The sequence below is a fragment of the Malus domestica genome, chromosome 04 (assembly GCF_042453785.1).
Source record: "Malus domestica chromosome 04, GDT2T_hap1".
In the NCBI taxonomy this organism is placed as follows: domain Eukaryota; kingdom Viridiplantae; phylum Streptophyta; class Magnoliopsida; order Rosales; family Rosaceae; genus Malus; species Malus domestica.
The window spans coordinates 8,538,606-8,558,913 of NC_091664.1; the positions used below are offsets into that span (position 1 = coordinate 8,538,606).

Consider the following 20,308-nt stretch of genomic DNA (forward strand, 5'->3'; position numbering starts at 1 on the left):
GCATACACCAAGGAATATCATATTGAATATGTCATGTTAACTCATCCATTACCAACGCAAAAAGGTAAGGACTTAAGGATGAGCCTTAATGTAATCCTACAATTATGGGGAAGCTTTCGGTTTGTCCTTCATGAGTTCTTACGGCAGTCTTTGCTCCTTCATACATATCCTTTATAACTTAGATATATACTACTCGTACTTATTTCTTCTCTAAAATCCTCCAAAGAATGTCTCTTGGGACCTTATCATACGCTTTTTCCAAATCTATAAAGACCATGTGGAAATCCTTTTTCCCATCTCTATATCTTTCCATCAATCTTCGTAAGAGATAGATTGCCTCCATGGTTGAGCGCCCTGGCATGAACCCGAATTGGTTGTCTGAAACCCGTCTCTTGCCTCAATCTATGCTCAATAACTCTCTCCCAGAGCTTCATTGTATGACTCATTAGCTTAATACCCCTATAGTTCATGCAATTTTGTACGTCGCCCTTATTCTTGTAGATAGGCACCAAAGTGCTCTTTCGCCACTCATTTGGCATCTTCTTCGTTTTCAAAATCCTATTGAAAAGGTTAGTGAGCCATGCTATACCTGTCTCTCCCAAGACTTTCCACACTTCGATCAGTATATCGTCTCGGCCCACTGTTTTTCTATGCTTCATCTTCTTCAAAGCTACAACCACTTCTTCCTTTTTGATTCGACGATAAAATGAGTAGTTTCTACACTCTTCTGAGTTACTCAACTCCCCTAAAGAAGTACTCCTTTCATGTCCTTCATTGAAAAGATTATGAAAATAACCTCTCCATCCGTCTTTGACTGCGTTCTCTGTAGCAAGAACCTTTCCATCCTCATCCTTGATGCACCTCACTTGGTTTAGGTCTCTTGTCTTCTTTTCCCTTGCTCTAGCTAGTTTATAGATATCAAACTCTCATTCTTTGGTATCTAGTCGCTTATACATATCATCATAAGCCGCTAACTTAGCTTCTCTCACAGCTTTCTTCGCCTCTTGCTTCGCTCTTCTATACCTTTCACCATTTTCATCGGTCATGTCCTTGTATAAGGCTTTACAACATTCCTTCTTAGCCTTCACCTTTGTTTGTACCTCCTCATTCCACCACCAAGATTCATTTTGGTGTGGAGCAAAGCCCTTGGACTCTCCTAATACCTCTTTTGCTACTTTTCAGATACAACTAGCCATGAAATCCCACATTTGGCTAGCTTTCCCATCTCTATCCCACACACACTGGGTGATTACTTTCTCTTTGAAAATGGCTTGTTTTTCTTCTTTTAGATTCCACCATCTAGTCCTTGGGCACTTCCAAGTCTTGTTCTCTTTTCTCACTCTTTTAATTTGTACATCCATCACCAACAAGCGATGTTGATTAGCCAAGCTCTCTCCCAGTATAACTTTGCAATCCTTACAAGTTATATGATCCCCTTTCCTCATTAGAAGAAAATCTATTTGTGTTTTTGACGACCCACTCTTGTAGGTGATCACATGTTCTTCCCTCTTCTTAAAGAAGGTGTTGGCTAAGAAGAGATCATATGCCATTGCAAAATCCAAGATAGCTTCCCCATCCTCGTTTCTCTCCCCAAAACCATGGCCACCATGAAAACCTCTATAGTTGTCTGTCTCTCTGCCCACGTGTCCATTTAAATCTCCTCCTATAAATAACTTCTCCGTCTGGGCAATTCCTTGCACTAAGTCTCCAAGGTCTTCCCAAAATTTCTCCTTCGAACTCATATCCAACCCTGCTTGAGGTGCGTACGCACTAATCACATTGATGAGTTCTTATCCTATTACAATCTTGATTGCCATGATTCTATCTCCTACCCTCTTGACATCTACAACATCTTGTGTCAAGGTCTTGTCCACGATGATGCCAACACCGTTTCTCGTTCCATTTGTGCCCGAATACCAAAGTTCAAACCCTGAGTTTTCTAGATCATTTGCCTTAAGACCAACTCACTTAGTTTCTTGTAGGCACATAATATTTATTCTTCTCCTCACTATAACTTCCACTACTTCCATAGATTTTCCCGTTAAGGTTCCTATACTCCACGTTCCTAAACGCATTCTACTCTCTTGAACTCTACCCTTATGTCCTAGCTTCTTCACCCTCCCCCGTCCAATAAGATCAAAGTACTTCTTTTGGGTGTCCTATGTAAAGTTGATAAGAGCATATGCTCCCAAACAACTTTGAGTGGAGTCGTTCGAAAAGAAGTTTCTATGGCCCCCTTGCTCATTTAACACTGCATCCAGGTGCCGATGGAGATACAACGACTCTTGCCCACTTATCACTATGCTTGGGCCACACAGTGCGCCACTTACGGGTGACACCCTAGCTTTAGCGCGATTTCGTTCTGGATTCATTTTCATAAAGATTCGACGTAACCGAGGAGTGCCGGTTGTCGACTACCTGACGCCTTCCCCCTCCTTCTTTACCCGGGCTTGGGACCAGCAATGTAAGATAAACTTACATAGACGGAGTTTTTTCATAAACTTCATATAAAAAAGAAAAACCATGTGCTATTCTTATAAGCATGAATGAGCAGAGTTCTTAAACCCACAAGGTTTTTTAACTTAATCAATCTGACCTATTAAATAAACAGCCTATGCAACACGAATTTACATAATTTTAACATGTTAATAAAACAGAACAATTTGTATATTCTGATGACAATTAATATGGTATGAGAGCAATATTTAACACAAAAGCAGAAAGAGCGTAAGGAGCTTGCAGAGTAGAAACAATGGTTACTATTCACCATGATGCAAACGGCGTAGCATAGTTCCCTGTAGCCCCTGAAACATCCACAAACGTATGTACGAACTAAGAAATATTTGTACAAGGAACATTAAACATCCAGGTATGGCGTGCAATGGACAATGCTACTCACAAAATGGATGAAATTTACAGTCTAACAATATAAATTGGTTTTATCCATTTACAAATTATAAACTACGCGCATTAGTTCTCGCATCTTGTTATGCAGGGGTGTGCACATCGTATTGTATCTTGGCTCATACTCGCGATTCACTCAAATTTTACAACATTTTATGAAGCTTGTTTGATTTGAAAGGAAAAAAAAAAGCAATATTGATAAATGCTGTCATTACTTTTACCATGTCAAGGAACTCTATAGGACTGTCCTCATAATCCATATCATCCTCAGATAGGTCGAGCTCATGGTCAGGGCTACAAGATACATAGTACCTCCATTCGTCATTCTCAATTTCGCAACAATTAGGGCAATCCATGATACCCTTTACATTGAATGCAGAACCAACACAATCTGAAGAAAAGTGAGAGTTTAGGACATCAGAAAAACAAAAAACAAAATCCCGTATGATATGGTAAGCATAAGAGAGATAAGCATACACCTGCAAAGTACATTTAGACCAAAAGCCATTTGAAATACATTTAGACCAAAAGCCATTTGAAATAGCTCCAACCAAGTTTAATGAGAAAACCAACAACTATTAATAAACTCAATTTACACCCCTTGAGTTCTAAGATTTACATCAATGATGTTGAAACAAGCAATTCTCGAACAACTTAGGCGCACACACACACACAACAATAAGTGAAGGCTCCTGCCAACTCAGAGAAATACAACTCAGAGAAGACCAAGTAATAATAAATTAGAGCAATTGAAAACATGAGAGGACTCCAGGACATACCAAACTTTTGGATGGGAAAGTATTACTTTGCAAGACAAATATCCTTGTGGTAAAGCACACCCTCTTTGTTCCAAATATGAGCTGCCATGTGATAAAACTTAAGAAAATAGCCATTTCTCACTTAAACAAAGGCAATATACAGATTAAGGGAACAAAGGCAATACCAAAATTCATTACATTTAATAGTTCTCAAAGCAAATTGAAAGCTTAAGTACATGGAAGATAAGGTTGGCTTGTAGCTAAAAAAGCAGTAATTCAATGATTAAATTGATTGACATCATGATAATATCATAAAGTTCATAGCTAGCCAGCTAAACTTAAGTACATGGAACAATTAATCACTACAAAAACAGGAAAAAAAATATCCATTTTATGTCTCATAACACAGCACTAAAATGCAGCTAATAGTTATTCTAATACTCAAAAAATCGAATAATACATCTGTACCTACAAGAACCCTCAAACAAGTATGAGCCTCGGCAGCTTTGTATCTCTTACACGGAGATAACAGCAAATGATCAAATGCAATCCAATTCTTTCACCCTTTACCCTCAAGCAAAGCCCGCTAAACCAAATGCACTCCAAACATTATATTGTAAAATAAAAATTCTTGGTATGTGGAAAATTGACAATTCTTGGTAACCATGATATGTTTAAGCAATGGACCACAATTCTTGGTATGTGGAAAATTGACAATTCGTTTTCTCTAGAAGATCACCAATGTTATTTTACTCTGCATATGTTATTCTGCTTCATGTTACATTAGCTGGTTTATGGTCAAAATAACAGCTAATTTTAGTTTTAGAAATCTTAAGATTGATCAACTGCTTCTAAATGCTAATCAAATATTCCCATATGACCCAATGTTCTTAACTGTCTAATCATAAGTTGTTTACAAAGCCAACTCCCAAACAAGAAAAAGAACTGAAAACAAACAGTTGCTAGGATTACATAACCAATGGCTTCAGATAAGGAAAATCAAAATCTAGGTGTTTATTGTTATATATGACCATCTGCATCGAATCATTCCCAATCCCTGGTCAATAATCATTCTCATGTTGGCTAAACGAATAATCTCTTCGCAGGAAACACAAAAAGAGATTTTATTTTAGGTTTGCAACACACTCTACTTATTTATCAACCGGAATTACAACCCAATTCAAAAGAATTGGGTTTTAACTCCCTCACCATGTCCATTTTCGCTTTTGGGAAACGACCCATTAACTGAGCAATCTAATTGAAATCTGAATTCTGATTTTGATGTACCTAAAATTGAAATCTAATTACACAAACTAAAATTGAAATCTGGACATAGAAAACATTGAGATAAAGAGATGTGAAGGGAACTTCAGAATTGAGGAAACGGCGAGGAATTCCGACAGAGGGTGGAGCGGAGGAGAAGCAGATGGATGGGTAATGGTTGTGGTCTTCCTTCGTCTTTGTCTTCGTCTAACGGAGTGGGAGAGAAGAGCGAGACGGAGTGAGAGAGAGGGCGAGATGAGCGAAAGGGAAGAGAGAGACCGAGTGAGAGAGAGGGTAGTGTCCGGAGTCTTCCAATTGCACCTTCATTATGAGTAATTTGGGAAAATTAAAAAAAAAAACGCCTATTTTTTTCAATTCCATGGCCAAAATTTTAACAACTAGTGTGACGCATTTGTTAGTCGCGCAAGTTTCTTTTTTCTTTTTTTTTTTAAATAATATTGTAAAATTTACTTAAAATGTAACTTTATTCTTTTTAAATTTTTTTTTACATAAAATCCACAATAATATATTTTTCTAACAAAACCCCATATGAATCATAATAATAAATTAAAGCTAATTAATATATATATATATACCATTTAATTTCTTAAGTTTTATACGTACAAAATAAATAAATTTAAAACCACTTATTAAATATATATATATATATATATATATATATCATTCAACTTGATGAGATACGCATTCTACAAAATTAGTTTCAATGATCCAACCGTCAAACTTGTTTGTATATACTTCAAGATCGCATAAGCCAAAAATCACAAAAAAAAAACATTCAGATATCAAGTAACAGGTCAAAACTTTTTGACGATTATAAACAAAAAATCACGATTTAACGGTTATTTTAACTCTGATTTAAAAAAAATTATTATAAAATTGATTGAAAATGTGACTTTACTCTTTCAAATTCTTTTTTTTTTTTACATAAAACAGAATAATATATTTTTCTAACAAAAACCTGATCCGAACTACAATAATAAATTTAAAGCTACTTAATAAACATATATATCATTCAATTTCTTAAGTGTTATAACAAAATAAATAAATTTAAAGCTACTTAATAAATAAATATATCATTGAACTTGACGGTTATAAACAAAAATTCACGATTTAACGGTAGTTTTAACTCTAATTTTGATGATTTTTCATAGCTACACTCCTTGTGTTGGAAATGTGCCCTAAAACCAATCATACGATGATACTTTACGGACATTTCACATGTTAAACTAATATAGTTTAATTTAAAGGGCAAAGATTATTGTTTGAAGCCGTCTCATATAAATGTTATACGCTTTAACGATAAGTCCAAGGAATATGTAATTGAGAGAATGCGATATAAAGAAGTTAGATTCAAGAGACCGTTCTCTTTCGTATACATATCCTAAACGTTCCTGATCATAGGATTGCCAATTGGGCATTGACAGTCCGTTAAGATCAGTACGTGCTATGTCTTCTTTTAGGGAGAGTGACTGGTCTCAAGTCATTGGTGTGACTGACACCAAGACAAGTACGTAGGTGCTCAATAGAGAATGAGTTCACTGAACGCGATCAACAAGGACTTCTCATACTCATGTCACATGAGAACTCATGGTTAGGATAATGCAAAGTAGTTATTTGACCTGAGGCATCATAGTTGTCTTGTGGTTAGATCCTTGATCTTTGGCTATGTCAAAGTCACTCCATCCGAGGGTGTCCACGACATAGTTGGGGTTAAGCCACTTAGCCATGAAGGCAAGTGAATGCGCAACAAGGGATCTCTAACCTTCAAACTGTTTGAGGGAGAATACTCTATGATATGATTAAGAATCTCTGGCCAGAGTATGAATGAAATTTAGGAAGTCGTTCCAAATCACATTCAAGGTAATCATATAAGTAAATGAATCACATTGGATAGTAGACATGAATAAACTATCAAACCAAACAATGTGGTCAAGAGTATTGTATTAGAGAAAAACCGTATTGCATTGTAATCCTAAACTGAATAGGTTCTCCACCTCTTCTGATTAGCTTGGGTAACCATGACATACTGCTAGGTGTTACTCATGGTTTGTAAAAGCCCTAAATGTGTATAATCACTAAAGGGAGAATTGAAAATAAGTTTCAATTCACAATCAATTTGAAAGAGTTCTAATCGCCTACTGCCTCGCTAAAAGGAACCTAATGGATCGTACACCGTGTAAGGTAGAGATTGAAGAAACAACAGAGATGAGTAAGGATAATTAAATGGTTTAATTATTTATGGCTATGATTAATTAATATGTTAATTAATCAAACAAAGATGTTCGTTATAGACCTCGGGTTAGTTTTGGGCCGCAAGGCCCAATGAGATTTGAATGTCAAGCCCATTAACTCAAGTTGTATGACAACTTGAAACCATAAAGGGCTTGAAAGCCCAATGAACCCTTAATGGCCGGCCATATAGAGAGGGGTAGTGAACTTGGCTTAATTGCAAGTTTGCCACTCCATTGTGAGGTGGTATAAAGGCAAATTTATAGCAATTTCATCCTTAGGGTTTCTTTTGGAGAAAAAGATGAGAACACAAGCTCCATTTTCTCTCTAAGAGGCCGGCCACCCTAGAGGATTTTAGCTAGCAATCTTACTTCCCCTAGGTCACTCATCTATTCTTCAAGTCCTACCTTGGTGTGGAAACTTAGAGGTTCTCAACTTTGGAAACTTGGAGAATCCTTTCAACCATTCTCATCCAAGAAATCCATAGAGCTAAGAATGAAGGAATGAAGGCCCTCTCCTTGGGTGATTAGCCTTTGCTTATGCAAAGAGGAATCAACAAAGGTATAAAATTTCTCAACTCACTTTGTTCTTGAGTTGAGTCTTGGTTCACCTAACTACTAGGCTTTGATTTTCATGGGTAATGTTTTGTTTTTTAGTGCATACAAGCATGATTCCACCTTTAATTGTTAATTGCATGTCATAGATGTTGCTCAAATGAACATATTTTTCACAAATTTTCCTTCAAGTGGTATCAAGAGCCTAGGTCTAGTAGTTGGTGAATCCTTTTGGGTTTTGTATTTTCATAGTTTATGATTTGAATGTTGTAATTGTTACAAGCTTTATTCTTGCCTCTTTGAATGTAAATTTTGTTAGAAAATTTGCCATCTCAAATGTTGTAGATGTAGTTCATATGAGCATGAATTTTGGAGCTAAAATTTGGTGCCATATTTTTGGGGAAATTCGGCCAAATCCAAAGGGTGGATTTTTGGGTTCATGTTTGTCTTGTTAAAAGTGTTTTAAAGTGACATTAGGAACCCCTAAGTACCATAGTATGGTAATATGTTTTTTCCCTTAAGTTTGAGAGTTTTTTGGGTGTCTTTGGGTGAAAAATGTTCATGGAGCTCTTATGGGTTTTCATGGATGTTCTTCATTGTTCTTGTTATGTTTTTGGTAAGAACAAAAAGGTTGGGTATTTTGATTCAAAGTTTTTGGTTGTTTACATAAAGTTTTTGTTAGTGATGGATGGTTTGAATTTTCAATCAATACCCATACCTTTTTTACTATTCACACCGTACCAATCACTTACACATTTTCCTTGTTTCAAGGAACCATATTTTATGAAAATCACTTTTTCAAACCTAACCATCACCTTTCACTTTTGTTGAAAAATTCAAAAGTTTTATGACACTTTCTCTCATCCAAAACCGGCCACCCTATTAAATAGGGTTCTTTTGGGGCTTTTATGCAATTACATAAAGTTTTGATACTTTGTGTATTTGTACTTTGACCCGAAAGTTTACATTTTTATGTAAATGCCCAAAATCACTAAAGGACAAAATGTTTTGCTCCTTTAATGAAGTTTTTGTATTTGATGAAATTTTTGGGTTCTAGTTGTAATTACATGAAGTAGTGAACTTTTGTGTTTTTACAAAGTGACCTCAAAAGTTTGTGTTATGCAATATAGCCCAATGGTTGAGGTTATTGTTTTTCGGCCCAAATTAGTTGAGAACAAAATAGTTTTGTATCTTTAAATGAGAATTGGATTTTCATTTCATTTAGCTCCATTTAAATCAATTATATGGATACAAAAACCAAATGAAAATGTTGCATTCAAGTTTAATTAGTTAAAGCGTTAATTAATTAAAGAAAGGGTGATTATGAACCTACGCCTATGATAATTGAGCTATGTGAAAGGCCGTCTCAAATTTGTTTGAACCATGGGAATGTGTAGATTAGATTTTGGTTGTAATTTGATATGATCAAATATTGTAAAAGGGCATAAGCTTTTCTTTACTTTAAAGTAATTTGTTTTGATCAAATGTTGTAAAAGAGCATACGCTCTTCTTTACTTTGAAGTACTTCTTTCTTGCTTTATTTGATATGCATGAAATGAAGTAGAGGGTCCAACGCCCAATAAGAAAACACGCCTTAATGTGATTAAACGCGTAACTAAAATCAATCACCATCCCTAGACCGAGATTCAACACTAGGCTCGTGTTGGATCGAATCAAAGGTTCATAGTCATCCTAACGCCTTAAGGCAACTATATAGTCCATCAATGAATGCAAACCTTATGTTAGTAGTACCATATACTCTTGCTTTAAAAACCGTTTTACAAGCATAGTTTTGGACTTTGTATAGTTTTGGACATAAAACGCTGCCTGGAATCGCGTACCAACATCTCCGATTCTTGTCATGTAATATCTCTACTAATTAATAAAAACCCTCTTTGTCAACCAAAAGAGAGTGAAAAGACAAATTAGTTTTCTATCACACAAAAAAATGATGGGCAATAATGTAATTTCACATGTCCAAATTTTACAGTTTTTTTATTGAAGCCTCACCTACAGGTGATGTTAAAATACCTCCAATATTATAGAAAAAAAAAAGCAAAAGCAAAAACCTCCCACTCCCCCTACTTTCTCTCTCTCTCCCTCTCTCCTCATTTTCTAAAAAAAATGTGTTCATACACACAAAGTGTGTAGGCAAATGCTAGTATGAATGAAAATAACACTCTTTGGCTATGCCATACCAACATTTCAATTTTGTTAACTTTTGTTCCTTACGCATAATTTGTAAGGAACATCTAAACACATGGATCGAATATATGTATGTAACACTACTTTTTGTTGCATATATTTTTGAGACATTCCACACGTTAAACAAAGTTTCAAACCCCACAACAACATGTTGATACACTTAATAGTATATACTACAACACAATAATCATAATCATCTCAAAAAGTTAGAACTATCGAATTCAAATCTTATAAATACTCCAATTTCAACCTAATTTATTTTCGAAAGTTTTTAACGAAATTTTTAGGTTTAGAATAAGAAAGTTAGCTTGACCAAAAAAAAGAAAAAAGAATAGGCTGAGACTTTCTGGAACTCTTTCTCTTTCTCTCCCCGTGAAAGACCTTCCCTCTGTTTGAGGGTAATTCTCACCTATTTGTGTGAGTGGTTTCCAATCGAATCCAATTTAGGTGTCGCCGATCCTAGCTATGGCTGGGATCGGTGGGTTTTCTTTTGTTTCTTTCTTTCTCTTTTTCTCTTCTCCCATCCGCTGTTTTCCCTGGTTTTCTTGGCTGATTTGCCTTCTTCTCTCCCTTTTGATGTCTTTCATCCATATTCATCCAATTTCTGAGCTTCAGTCACACTTTGCTGTGATTTGTTACGCTGTTTTGAGTTGGTGAGTATATATCTGATGCTTCCACTAGGTCAGGTGTTCCTCGCACCACCACCTTATCTTTGATGTCTACCTTTGTTGGCAGTATTGCTCATGTAGCTTCTTTCAATTGGCTGCAGGTTCTTTGTTTTCTGTAGTTGTGCTAGGAGTGAAGCTTGGGGTTAGATGATGGTATCGATGAGGGAAATCTTAATTAGGGGCAAGAATTTGTGTGGATCGACATGCACAGTTGCTATTTTGGTGGTTCTAGCGGTGGTTATGGTGGAAGATGCAGCGAAACTGGCTGTTTTCAGTTTCAACTTTTGGTTAGGCCACATTTGTTTGTTTGTGTTTTTTGTTGTAAATTTTGGTCCTTTGTGTTGTCAAGTTTGTTGTTGGTAATTAGAGGTGGGCATTGTGCGTGTTAACTGACCAACCCACCCAACATTAATTGGTTTGGGTCGGTTAGAAAGCCCAAAAAATTATTCCAAGGTTTAAATCCGGCCACCTGAATATAGATATTTTTTCATCCAACCCTCAGACGCAATTTCAAAATTCAAGCTATTGGAAAATCACGCAAGAATCAATTTCATCTCTGATTATTCTCTATGACCTCTTCGAGATTGATCCCTCATCTTCTCTCAATCTATAAAAACCTTATAATTTTTTCTCTGTGCCACTGTACCCCAAAACCCTAATATCTCAATTTTTGTCATTCTTGATTAGTTGGCTGCTGCTTTTAGGTGATGATTTTAGTATTTCACTCAAAATTTTCTTCAGTTTATTTTCCTATTCAACTAGATTGAAATTCTAACTCGATTGTCTCTTTTTGGTGTAGTTTTCTGAGGCTTTGTATACCTGGGTGATAAGGACTTAACCTTTATATTTTCGGTGAGTCTGAATTTGAGTATTAGTAATATCATGATCTGATTGTGATGATGCTTTGGTTAAATTTAAGTGAATGAAATTTCAATTGTGAAAGTTTGCAGAATGTTTATGAGTGTAAGTTGTAAATTCATGTATTATGCATCGAGTAGATTTTAATTGACAATATATTGGTTACTGATATATTGTATATTGGGTTTGTTAATTTCCAAAGCATACAAGCATCTTCTTATTAATGTAAATTCATGTATTATATATAAGTTGTAAATTTATGTATTATATATTGGGTTTGTTAATTTCAAAAATATTTTGATATCTAATAGACTAATATTGGTGTATATTGAATCAATACTGCACATTCAGATTATATTATGCATGTTAGAGTGTTTTTTTTCTTTGTTTTTTTCCACTTGTTTTCTATTTATTATTTGACATTCATATTGTATTTTATTATATCATATTGAGTGAGTTTTTTTTGGAATACAATGGCTGGGAAAGATATGTTCGTTAAAGCTAATGAAACAATAAGTTCTCAAACTACGATCAATATTAATGCTTCATCAGTGCCACCTCTTCCGTTGGTGGATAATGGTAAGAAGAAGAATCCAAGTAGGAAAATGTCCATAGTGTGGGATCACTTCACCAAAGTTGATGGTGGTGAATCTTTTGATCCCAGTGACCTTGGAGCTACTTGTAACTACTACAAGAAGAGTTATGTTTGTGATACTAAGAAGTATGGGACCTCTAGTTTGTGGAATCATTTGTCTAACCAATGTAAAAGGTATCCTCATCGGGTTGAGGACAAAAAACAAAAAATCCTTAGCTTTGGGGAGAACAATGGTAGCCTTATGGCAATTGGCTTTAGTAAGGAAGCTTATAGGGTTGAGTTAACCAAGATGGTAGTTCTTGACAAGCTACCCTTTAGCTTTGTTGAGAATGAAGGGTTTAAGTTTTTTTGTGGTATTAGTTCTCCAAAATTTACCCCTTCCTAACGCAAAACTATTGCAAGAGATGTGTTTCAATTGTATTTGGATAAGAATAGACTTTTGAAAAATGTGTTGACCACAAATGCCCAAAGAGTTTGCCTTACCACTGATTGTTGAACATCTGCACAAAACATTAGTTATATGGTTTTAATTGCTCACTTTGTTGATTGTGATTGGAATTTTCATAAGCGCATATTGAATCCTGTACCTAATCACAAAGGGGAAACAATTGGGAAACTGATTGAATCGTGTTTGATTGAATAGGGAATAGAAAATGTGTTCACTATAACTGTTGATAATGCTTCAACAAATGATCAGGTTGTTAATTATGTGAAAAGGAAATTGAAAAATTGGAAAACTGATGTTCTTGTTCTTGATGGTGTGTACATGCATTTATGATATAGTGCTCATATTGTGAATCTAATTATGTCTAAGGGGTTAAAGGAATTTCATGAGTCTATATTGAGAATTCGATCCCCTGTCAAGTATGTGAGGTCTTCGCCTTCAAGGCTAAAAAAGTTTAAGGAATGTATGGAACGTGTGAAAATAGAGTCTAAGGGTCTTGTGGTTTTAGATGTACCAACAAGGTGGAATTCCACCTATTTAATATTGGTTGTTGCCCTTAAGTTCCAAAAAGCATTTGAAAGGCTGGAGGAAGATGATGGACATTTTGTTACTTTATACATGGTGATGCAAATATTGAGGTTATGTGGGAAATGTTAATAAGCTACTGATTATTTCAATGGTGCTTGATCCAAGATTTAAATTGGATTATGTTTCATTTTGCTTCAGTTTTGTATACGGTGCAGATGAAGTGATTGAATTGACCAATGGTTTTAAAGATGTGTTAGTGCAGCTTTATTACTTTTATTTGAAGTCTAATGAACAAGCTCCCCAAGCTCCTAATGTTGGTTCATCTAGTAGCAGTGCACCAATGGAAGTTGTTGATAGTAGTTCTATTGAAGATGCAAGGTTGTCTCAATTTCTGAAGATAAGAAAACAGATAAATAGAGGTGAGTTAAGAAGTGAGGTGGATAGGTTCTTACTGGAACCTCATAAGAATCCAATGGATAAGCAATTTAAATGCTTGAAATGGTGGAAGGTTCACCAAGAAAAATATCCAATTTCAGCTAAGATTGCAAGGGATGTGTTTGCAATACCGGTTTCCACAGTCGCATCTGAATCTACCTTTAGCACTGGAGGGCGTATTCTTGATGATTATAGGAGTTCCCTAACTCCTAAGATGGTAGAGGCACTGATTTGCACTCAAAATTGGTTAAAGTCACCTCCTATATTTTCAGAAGTTGAATCATCATCCATTGAGAATATGGAAATCATGAGCAGATAATATCAGGTAACAAACTATTTAAACTTGTATGTGGTTTTCATTTTTCAATTAAATACTTTCTGAATTGTTTTATTTTAATTTATATATGTCGTGTAGAGCTTTAGTTGCCTGCACATCTGAAATGGATACCGTTGATTAGTACATGGTCGATTTAAGTTACTTTGCAATTTCTATGAACTAATCAATGTAAACTTCTATCCAAATTCTAATGCTTTGTGTTGTTATTCATGGTTTACTAATGATTTAATGAATGTTTGGAATCCGTTGCAGGCTTACAGCCTCTTTTGAATGCTTTGGACCTTTGACTTTGGGAATAAATTAGTAGTTGTTTTCTCATGTTACTGATGGTCGTCAACCTTTGCTGCTCAAAGCTCATAGATACTGCTACTATCTTAAAGTTTTTCATTATGTTTAAGTTTTGAATTTTATTATAATTTTGGGATTATATGTCAGTTTATGTTTAGCTTTGGATTTTATTAAGATTATAGAATTGTTAAGTTGATTTTCTTTTATGGTTGAAGTTTGGAACATGGATTTTAAGTTTAATAATAAAGTAATTGAGATTTCAAGTTCATTTTTGTTAAGGAAATTTGGATTCAGGAGTTTAGATTTACTTGGTTGAATGATTTTAATGTTTGTTTGTGAAGAAAAATAAAATTATTATTAAAAAATAGTATGAAGCCCAAACCAAGAAACCCGCCCAACCCAACCCCCATAACAATGGGTTGGTTGGATTGGGTTACATTCTAAAAATTACTACCCCAGCCTATTGGTAATGGATGTGAGCGAAAAAACGAAAAACAAAAAAGAAGAAAGTTAGCGGATTAAAGGTGGGGTTGGATGTGTAAATATCAAAAGCTCAGGACCTAGAAACAAATAAATAGAACCTTCTCCAAGCCCTTCGAAATAAACAGCAGAAGGGCAATTTTCCCTCCAAATCGAAGCAATAAGGCAAAGAGGGCTGTTCGGAGAGGGTTTTCACTTCCAGTCCATCTTCTTCGCGAGCGCGCCACGACCTCTCCTTCTCTGTCGCAGCCATCAGCAGACGGCAGCAGCAATGGCGTCGTCTTCTTCTTCGTCAGCCTACGACATGCCGTGGGTGGAGAAGTACAGGCCCACCAAGGTCGCCGACATTGTGGGCAATGAAGACGCCGTGTCCAGAATCCAGGTCATCGCTCGCGACGGCAACATGCCCAACCTCATCTTAGCCGTACGTTTCTCTCTCACTCATTTATGCTCACAATCCAACGTTTTCAATTTTACTAAAGCCCTAAACCCTAGCGGAATGTTAAATTTGTAGCTTGATTATGTGGATTTATTCTTTGTAATTTTGTGTTGTGGTCTGTGATTTGTGTATTCGTTGAGGCAGCGGCCGCTTTTCGCAGAGGTAAAGTCGAATAAACATTGTAGTTTTGAAATTTTGGACTATCATCTGGGCTCAGTTTGGCTTTTGAATATGAGGAGAGGAATGGGGCTTTTTGATTTGGTTGACAATTCGATAAATTTATGCAACATTATTGGAATTTGTCGACTGGAAATTGAAAAGTTGGAGAGAAGATTGGTTAAAGGCCATTCATTGTGTTGGATGCCTGTGTTCTCAGACTCCATGGGTATTCATGAGTTTGAAATTGGGGAAAATTGTGTGCCTGTTCATTAAGAAGAGTGAGGGCTTATATGAACTTGAAATTTCTGTCCGGTTAACTAGAATTTGAATCAATTTGATGAATTGTTAATATTACCCGGAGTGGGAATGAGGTACATGCTAGAAGCAACTTCAGTTTGCTATCAAATTTTACGTCGACAGAAACTTTGGGATCTCATGCTTTAGAAGAGAGATGAAAGTATAAAAACTATTGGCCTGTTTGATAACCATTTTGACTTTGATTTTTTTCGTTTTTATTTTTTGTGCTAGAGATAGAGAGAAAACGAACATGGGAGAAATGATGAATAAAGAAGGATGAAGGGAGGTGGTGGGCGGGAGGAGGGTGAAATGAAGGATCACATTTTTCCACCATCCATCCTTCACACTCTTCGTTCCTCCTTTCTCCTATTACTTTTCCTCTATCTATAGCACAAAAAGTGAACACTAACAACTTATAACAAAATGGTTATCAAATTGTTCCTTATGGCATTATGAAAGACTTCCGCCATACTGAGCTATTAAACTCGTTTGAGTGGTGGTGTTTTGTGTTTGGGGTTATCGATGAACTAAGCGGAAAGGTTATTGTTGCTTAAATTTACTTAACCTATGCCTTGACTGATCACTGTTTATTGTTTTCAGGGTCCTCCTGGAACTGGTAAGACCACTAGCATACTGGCTCTTGCACATGAGCTTTTGGGACCAAACTATAAGGAGGCTGTTTTAGAGCTGAATGCATCAGATGACAGGTGAGTACATAAATGGTCTTGATGGAGTTCAGTTTCTAAACTGTTATTGGCATTTATCATCAACTTATTTACTGTCGTTTCTTCTTTAGGGGAATCGATGTTGTGAGGAACAAAATTAAAATGTTTGCTCAAAAGAAAGTTACACTGCCTTCCGGACGCCATAAAGTTGTCATCTTGGATGAAGCTGACAGGTAACCCTAGTGATATTCTCCATGAAACCAATCTGAAAACTTCAAATTGCTCTTATCTATCTGCCTATGTGTTTAAATTTTAACTTTTTGGTGCATGGCTGTTCATCCTTTTGTCTATTTCTTTCATCGCAGAAAACATATATCTCTCTATTTTATTTGTTCCTACAACATTGTTATTTTCATTACTTCGTTTAAATATTAATTTTTGAGTTTGGCACTGGGTATCGGAAATCCTCTGGGTGTGTATTGTACACAATTCAGCATGACATCTGGAGCACAACAAGCTCTGAGGCGAACAATGGAAATATATTCAAATTCCACTCGTTTCGCTCTTGCGTGCAATACATCTTCCAAAATCATTGAGCCTATTCAGAGTAGATGTGCCCTTGTCCGGTTTTCTAGATTGACTGATGAGGAGATACTTGGTCGCCTAATGATAGTGGTTCAAGCTGAGAAGGTAAAGAAATTTCTCTACATTGTAGTAATGTCATTTTTGCATACTGTCATTAGCTAGCTTCAAATATAAAGAAATATTGGTACAACTTTCCTTAACTATTAGTTTGTATTAATTGTTTTTGATCTGTCTACACTAGTTTATTAGTCAGAGCATATTATTTTTTCTCTGCCAAAGCTTAGCTTTTATGGTGATTCCATTTTTATTTATTTCCCAATCTATTCTACTTTATTTCTTTTCCTCACTACGTCTGGAGCTCGAAATACTGAACTTGCTTAGGTATTTTGTTTATCAGAAGGTTGTTCATTTACTCAACAAAATGACGTTTGCATGTCTTCCTTAATCATTTCCTCTGTCGGTGTGTCTCACTTGCAGCACAACATGGTAACATGTGTTTTAAATCCATTTGTGCTATCATTGCCAAGAGATTGGGAAAAATACCCTTGCAACCAGTTTCTTATCCTTCTAAATTCTAGCAGTCTTAATAGTGGTTTTTACGTTGACATTTGAATTAGCCTCTTTAACTCTAGGGTTGCAACCAGTGTTTGATAAGATATTTAATAATTGTGCCGTCAGATGAAGCTTAATAAAGCATCTCTTTTCTTGGGCTTCGATGTTTTTATTTCCTAGGAATTCCACCCACTTCCTAGAACATATGCCTCACTTGTTGAGCTTCGCTTTAATTTGAGCCTTTCCTTCCAATGATCAAAAGTGGTTTCACATTCTACCATTGCCATGTATACATTATATTTGAAATTTGGGTCGTGTATGATTCATCTGCGTTTGCTGTAAATGAAGGTTCCATATGTTCCAGAAGGTCTTGAAGCGATTATTTTCACCGCTGATGGTGATATGAGGCAGGCACTGAATAACTTGCAAGCTACAAACAGTGGATTCCGGTTTGTGAACCAAGAAAATGTTTTCAAGGTTATACTTACGAAATACTTTTAAATATTCCATTGTTTTGTATGTTCCTTGGTAATCCTAAAGGATTTCTTTTGGTTTACAGGTCTGTGACCAGCCTCATCCGTTGCATGTAAAGAATATGGTGCGCAACATACTGGAAGGGAAATTTGATGATGCTTGTTCGGGTCTCAAGCAGCTCTACGATCTGGGTTACTCCCCAACGGACATAATCACAACTTTTTTCCGTATCATAAAAAACTATGATATGGCTGAGTTTTTGAAACTGGAGTTCATGAAGGCACATATGCACACTATGCAGAGATTTCCCTCTCATTCTTTCTGAGATCTTGTGTTTTGATAAGTCTTTTACTCGTGCGTGTTTGCAGGAAACTGGATTTGCTCACATGAGAATCTGTGATGGAGTTGGCTCGTACCTTCAGATGTGTGGTCTTCTGGCTAAGCTTTCCCTAGTCCGTGAAACCGCGAAGGAAACATAAAAAAAGAAAGTCGTATTAACTACAAGTAGAACCTGCGACTTTTCGATGGTGAATATTTGTATTTAACTGTGGTTTCGATTCAGAAATCGTTTTTTTTTGTCGGGAGAAATGGATTATGTGCAAGTTCTTTGTGTTTGTCTAGAATTGCCAAGCACACTATTAAGTAATGGAAATTTGAAACATGATATTCAGTTTCCTTCAAAGGTATACATGTTACAAGCTACAACGTACTCGTATCTCTCGTATAATTTGGTAGTGGAAGAAATCGAACTCTTGACTTAGCTTAAACCTAATTCTTCCCTACACTCACCTCACCAATTGGGCAATACCCTGAGCCCTGAGGGATTGACTATTGAGTTTAGAGTATCATCCATGGACGGTTTTGTGTTTTGTACGTAGAAGCGTGCTAGAGACAGTTGTTTACACGTGTGAACTATTGAACCGTCTAATGTCTATGCACACTTAGACATACATATATACACAATAACGGTTGAGCCTCAAGATTACAAAATTAAAGTTATAAAACAGTCTCAACGACAGCTGTTTTATCTGTTGAACCGTTTAATTTTTTGGTTTTGTGGTTGTGGGTCTTACAAAACATCAATGGCTGAGCCTCAAGACTACAAAATTAAAGTTATAAAACAGCCCAGTGCTTCCTAAACGGTGTCGTATTGGGATGTTGACGTTAAATTGGGTACCCGAGGCATTAGGGTTTTAGAGTTTGGACAGGTCGAAGATTTTAGCAGAGGAGAGCGAGCAGCAGCAGGGGCGGCACAGAAGCAGCGGAGGAGCAGCCATGGTTCTGAAGACGGAGCTCTGCCGTTTCAGCGGCGACAAGATTTACCCGGGAAAGGGAATCCGATTCATCCGCTCCGATTCCCAGGTCTTCCTCTTCGCCAATTCCAAATGCAAGAGGTACTTCCACAACCGCCTCAAGCCTTCCAAGCTCACCTGGACCGCCATGTACCGGAAGCAACACAAGAAGGTAGAACCCCTAGCATCCGTGAAACGCCGCGTTTTGGTTCGAATCGTTGATTTGTTTGATGGAATGAATGAGGGATATTATTGTAAGCTCATCCGTCCGTGATGTAGGATATTGCGGCTGAATCTGTGAAGAAGAAGCGCCGCTCGACCAAGAAGCCCTATTCGAGGTCCATTGTGGGTGCCACATTGGAAGTTATCCAGAAGCGAAGGACCGAAAAGCCCGAAGTTCGTGACGCTGCCCGTGAGGCTGCTCTTCGGTATGTTTAATTGAATGAATTATATTGATAAAAATGGATTCTGGGTTTTGTTCAACTTGTCCTCTGTTTGTTCATTCACATCTGTGGCTTATATATATAAATTGAATCAAATGATTAAGATTTTGAAAATTAGGGTTTTGTTGTGGTATGCTAACTATGCGTTATGAATTGAATCATTTGATCATGGGGCAATTTGGAAAAGATTCTGCAAACTTCTGCTCATAAGCACTTCTGCTAGAACCAGTTTTGTTAGAAGCATACGAACATTTTAATCACAAATACCAGTGCCAAGAAAAACACCGCATTTAGAATTCAATAGCACTTTCTGCTAGAGGTGTTTTTGGTATCCAGAAGCGCTTTTAGCCTTACCAAAGCATTCCCAGACATACTCTAAGTTGATCAATTATTGGTTTTGTTCAACATGCACTGTTGCTCTTTCATATTTATGTGTATTTGTTAAAAATTCAATCGATTGATTAGGACGAGAAATTCAGTTTTGGGTTTTGTTCAACAAGGACACTGTTAGCTCATTTAAATCTGCGCGTGTGAATTTGGCAGTGAAATTAAGGAAAGGATTAAGAAGACCAAGGATGAGAAGAAGGCCAAGAAGGCCGAATCGGTGTCCAAGTCAAAGGGCCAGTCCAAGGGAAATGTGCCCAAGGCTGCTGCTCCCAAGGCCGCCAAGCTTGGAGGTGGTGGTGGTGGAAAGCGATGAGTTTTCTTCCTCTTCCTATCTTAACAATTTACTCAACTTGTTTTGCTCTGACAATTTAAGTCTTTTCTGGTTTGCATTTTTGTATGGATCAATATTTGCATTGTTGGCCACTAGAATTTTGGATCTTCCTGTTG

The 20,308-nt window shown here is 36.5% G+C and overlaps 3 protein-coding genes and 1 long non-coding RNA gene across 5 annotated transcripts; 3 read left to right on the forward strand and 1 right to left on the reverse strand.

The window, feature by feature from the left end:
• Positions 1–2,872: 2,872 nt before the first annotated feature.
• Positions 2,873–5,266, reverse strand: LOC103408268 (uncharacterized). 2 transcript variants are annotated; one of them, XR_003772605.2, is made up of 3 exons: positions 4,872–5,262; positions 3,684–3,764; positions 2,873–3,295 (listed from the first exon to the last, which is right to left on the reverse strand). It is a non-coding gene; the product is annotated as an uncharacterized lncRNA (long non-coding RNA). The 2 variants fall into 2 exon arrangements; XR_011579944.1 differs by having other exon boundaries at positions 3,684–5,266.
• Positions 5,267–11,933: 6,667 nt separating this feature from the next.
• On the forward strand, positions 11,934–13,782 carry LOC139194970 (zinc finger BED domain-containing protein RICESLEEPER 3-like). The gene is made up of 4 exons (XM_070820132.1): positions 11,934–12,347; positions 12,699–12,752; positions 12,870–13,138; positions 13,227–13,782. The coding sequence occupies exons 1-4, from the start codon at positions 11,934–11,936 to the stop codon at positions 13,780–13,782; spliced, it is 1,293 nt and encodes a 430-aa protein (XP_070676233.1).
• An 874-nt stretch (positions 13,783–14,656) lies between these two features.
• On the forward strand, positions 14,657–18,403 carry LOC103408270 (replication factor C subunit 2). Its single transcript, XM_029101010.2, has 7 exons — positions 14,657–14,992; positions 16,064–16,170; positions 16,260–16,361; positions 16,623–16,818; positions 17,614–17,742; positions 17,825–18,019; positions 18,108–18,403. Exons 1-7 carry the CDS (start codon positions 14,840–14,842, stop codon positions 18,216–18,218), a joined length of 993 nt encoding a protein of 330 aa, XP_028956843.1. The 5' UTR covers positions 14,657–14,839; the 3' UTR covers positions 18,219–18,403.
• A 444-nt stretch (positions 18,404–18,847) lies between these two features.
• LOC103408269 (large ribosomal subunit protein eL24z) lies at positions 18,848–20,299 on the forward strand. The gene is made up of 3 exons (XM_017324959.3): positions 18,848–19,203; positions 19,311–19,459; positions 20,018–20,299. Exons 1-3 carry the CDS (start codon positions 19,015–19,017, stop codon positions 20,172–20,174), a joined length of 495 nt encoding a protein of 164 aa, XP_017180448.1. The 5' UTR covers positions 18,848–19,014; the 3' UTR covers positions 20,175–20,299.
• The last annotated feature ends 9 nt before the right edge of the window (positions 20,300–20,308 follow it).